General features: G+C 62.5%; 1 protein-coding gene across 1 annotated transcript in view; it reads left to right on the top strand.

The window, feature by feature from the left end:
• Window positions 1-2,744, top strand: part of LOC112124528 (ATP-dependent Clp protease proteolytic subunit, mitochondrial) — a gene marked incomplete at its 5' end in the record, with an annotated part of 3,053 nt that extends 309 nt beyond the window's left edge. The window contains 5 exons of the mRNA XM_026662573.1: window positions 163-234; window positions 760-856; window positions 1,042-1,229; window positions 1,556-1,661; window positions 2,220-2,744. Of these exons, the coding sequence (XP_026518358.1) occupies window positions 163-234; window positions 760-856; window positions 1,042-1,229; window positions 1,556-1,661; window positions 2,220-2,383 (627 nt within the window). The remainder of the gene's footprint in view (window positions 1-162; window positions 235-759; window positions 857-1,041; window positions 1,230-1,555; window positions 1,662-2,219) is intronic.
• Between the last annotated feature and the right edge of the window lie 365 nt (window positions 2,745-3,109).

The raw sequence follows: 3,109 nt of genomic DNA, 5'->3' as shown, positions 1-3,109 counted from the left end.
TGAGCCCCACCAAACTCATTTCACTTGTGAGCTGCGAAACCAGGGCTCCCACACGCGATCATGAATCCTGCTCCCCTCCCAGGCTCCCCTGTGCCCCCCGCATTCCCTCCCTGCCCCTGGAGGGGTGCTGACCGTGGGCTGAGCTCCGGGTGTGTGTTGCAGGGCCGCGGCGAGAGAGCCTACGACATTTACTCCCGGCTGCTGCGGGAGAGGATCGTGTGCGTCATGGGGCCGGTGAGTGTCCGTGGCAGCTCCTGGCCCAGCCACCCTGGGCTCGCGCAGCCCCCACCCAACAGGAGATAAAGGGGGGGGGTCCCCCTGTCTCTAACGGGGGCACGGGGTCAGCCACTCTAGTGTCCTTCTGGGCCAGAGCCCCACACATACACTGGACCAGGGGGCCAGCAAACCCTCTTGCTGTGCTGTCAGACCAATGGGCCCTTCTATCCCTGTATTCACCACCCCAAATAATGGACTGGACCAGACCAATGGGCATCAGAGGAGGCGTTCCACCCCACATGGTGGTGAGGAGTGGTTTGAGCTAGCAGAATTCCTTCCTGACCCCTGACAGCCATGCGCCCTGAAGCAGGAGGCTGCCTCACCTGATCTTTCCTCTCTGAGCCACGAGAGTTAATGGTCGTGAAATGATTCGGCCTTGGGGGGAAAAGCCTCAAACCGCCCCAGCCGCTGCATTTGCTTCTCCAAGCCCCTGCAGCAGGGAGTTCCCCAGGTCGCTGTCACCTCTCTCTCCACCCTCTGCAGATCGACGATGGGGTGGCCAGTCTGGTCATTGCCCAGCTGCTGTTCCTGCAGTCAGAGAGCAACAAGAAGCCGATCCACATGTACATCAACAGCCCCGGTGAGTGGGAGCCCAGACTGCGAGCGCCACCGTGAGAACAGCCGGCCGTGCCCCGAAGTGCCCCCTGCTGGCAGAGGCTGGGACTGGAGCAGCCAGGAGCTCCACAGCCAGTGCTGGGGCCTTGCTCCTTCCAGCCACCCCCCCGCTGCTGGGTCCTCGCCGTCATTCTCCGGTTCTCCCTCCAGGTGGTGCCGTGACCTCGGGGCTGGCCATCTACGACACCATGCAGTACATCCTGAACCCCATCTGCACCTGGTGCGTGGGGCAGGCGGCCAGCATGGGGTCGCTGCTCCTGGCTGCCGGCTCCCAGGGCATGAGGCACTCCCTGCCCAACTCCCGCATCATGATCCACCAGCCTTCGGGAGGGGCGCGGGTGAGTCCGGGCACCGGTCTGCCCCCTGGCGGGAGTGGGAGCCCTGGGGCGGGGGATGTACGGGGACCACCCCAGCAGGCACTGATGAGGAATGATTGGACCACGGGGGCGGGTTCCCCTCTGGCTGCTGGTCTTGGGGGTCCCTCTGGGCTAGGGGGAACCTTTGACCTAAGGTCGCCGTCCCCGAGTGGATAGAGGCCCCCGATCATTCCCGGGCGATGCCTGGGACGAGTTTGGCGCAGCTCTGCTCTGCGCCTGCTGCAGTTGGACTAGTCGGGGTGGGGGCTCCGTGAAGCCAGGCTGCACCTCACGGTGCCTCCCCGCAGGGGCAAGCCACGGACATCGCCATCCAAGCCGAGGAGATCCTGACGCTGAAGAAGCAGATCAACGGGCTGTACGCCAAGCACACCAAGCAGCCCCTGGAGGTGATCGGTGAGTGCCCCCGAAATCTCCCAGCCGTCCTCTGGGGTCTCCGGTGGAGAGAGGCTGATGGGGGAGGGGAAGGCGGGGACAGCGGTACTGGGCTTCCCAAAACGTCTCCGTTCTGTGGGTGAAATGGGAGGGAGTGGGGCCCCCGTCACCAGTGGGCCTGGATCCAGACCCCCTTCCCCACATGTGGAGAGGTCAAAGTTCAGATCCTGAAGGCAGGGCGATCAGCTCTCATGCTTCAGGGCATCAGCTGCTTGCTACTGCAGGGGTCAGGAAGGAATGGATGCTGTAGGCCAGACTGATGGGGTGAACTATCTCAAGCAGTGCAGGGGTTTGTTAACTCCAGAGCCCCAGAGGCACCAGCGGGGCTAGACCCCTCTGCTCTTCAGCTCCAGATGTGGGAACTCCAGGGGGATCTCCAGGGGCTGCTGCAGTGTTAAGGCTTTTATCCCCCCTCTCTCTTTGGGTCAGTCACTAGAGGGTGATGTGCCCTGGGCCAGGGTCTAGAGGCTCCCCCCCGCCCAGGGCACCCCTCACCTTCCCCGTGCTCTTGTCCTGCAGAGTCCGCCATGGAGAGAGATCGCTACATGAGCCCCATGGAAGCCCAGGAGTTCGGGATCCTGGACAAGGTGCTGGTCCACCCCCCTCATGACGGGGAGGACGAGCCGGAGCTGGTCCAGAAAGAGCCTTCCCCGCCTTCCTCCTCTTCCTCGGCTGAGCCCTGAGAGCCCCCTGGGCTCGGATGGGAACCGACAGAGGCGGCTGGGGATCGTTCCAGCCAGGAGGGAAGAAGCTGGGAGACACCAACCCCTCGAAGCAGAGGGCTGGGGGCGGCAGGGCCCCATGCTGAGATTACCCCCCCCCCCCCGCTTGCTAGACGGATGCAAGAGGGAACCATCCCCATACCCCACACTGGGCGTCCCCCTCTGCTGCCCCACCAGCAGCTGGCGAGATGTTGGTCCGAGCTGGGGTGTGTCTGGCAGGGTCCGATTATTTTGGTACCTTTGGGTCACAAGGACACGCCCCCCTCCTGGTGTAGAGTCGTTAGCTGAATGATCGTTACTAAATTAAACTCGCCAAGCTGTTCGCACTCTGTGTTGGGTCCTTTCCCCTGTAACGTCAGCAGGTGAAGATGTGTGAGACAAATATTTCTTAAGATTGAGGGGGGGTGTCTTTATGCTCCCCATGTCCTGGTCCCCTTGTGTCTCTTGGAGCAGCCTGGGGGCTGCTCTCACTTGAGTTCTGCTTCCCACCGACCTGCAGGGAGCAGGGAATAGCCCAGTGCTGTGTGCCTGCAAACCAGCAGCTGGGACAGTCCCTGCTTGGGAGTGATTCTCAGCAGGTCTTTGCTGACCAGCGAGCGTGTTTTTTGCATAGGACTGTTTGTGGAAAGACCCCCAAGCAGGGTTTGCAGCAGCCACCTCTGGGGTGGAGCGCAGCAGCTATTTAAC

This window comes from Terrapene carolina, unplaced genomic scaffold, assembly GCF_002925995.2.
Source record: "Terrapene carolina triunguis isolate 2854851 unplaced genomic scaffold, T_m_triunguis-2.0 Scaffold28563, whole genome shotgun sequence".
NCBI lineage: Eukaryota > Metazoa > Chordata > Testudines > Emydidae > Terrapene > Terrapene triunguis.
The sequence above is the reverse complement of the archived record's forward strand: the minus strand, read 5'-3'. Positions and strand labels throughout refer to the sequence as shown.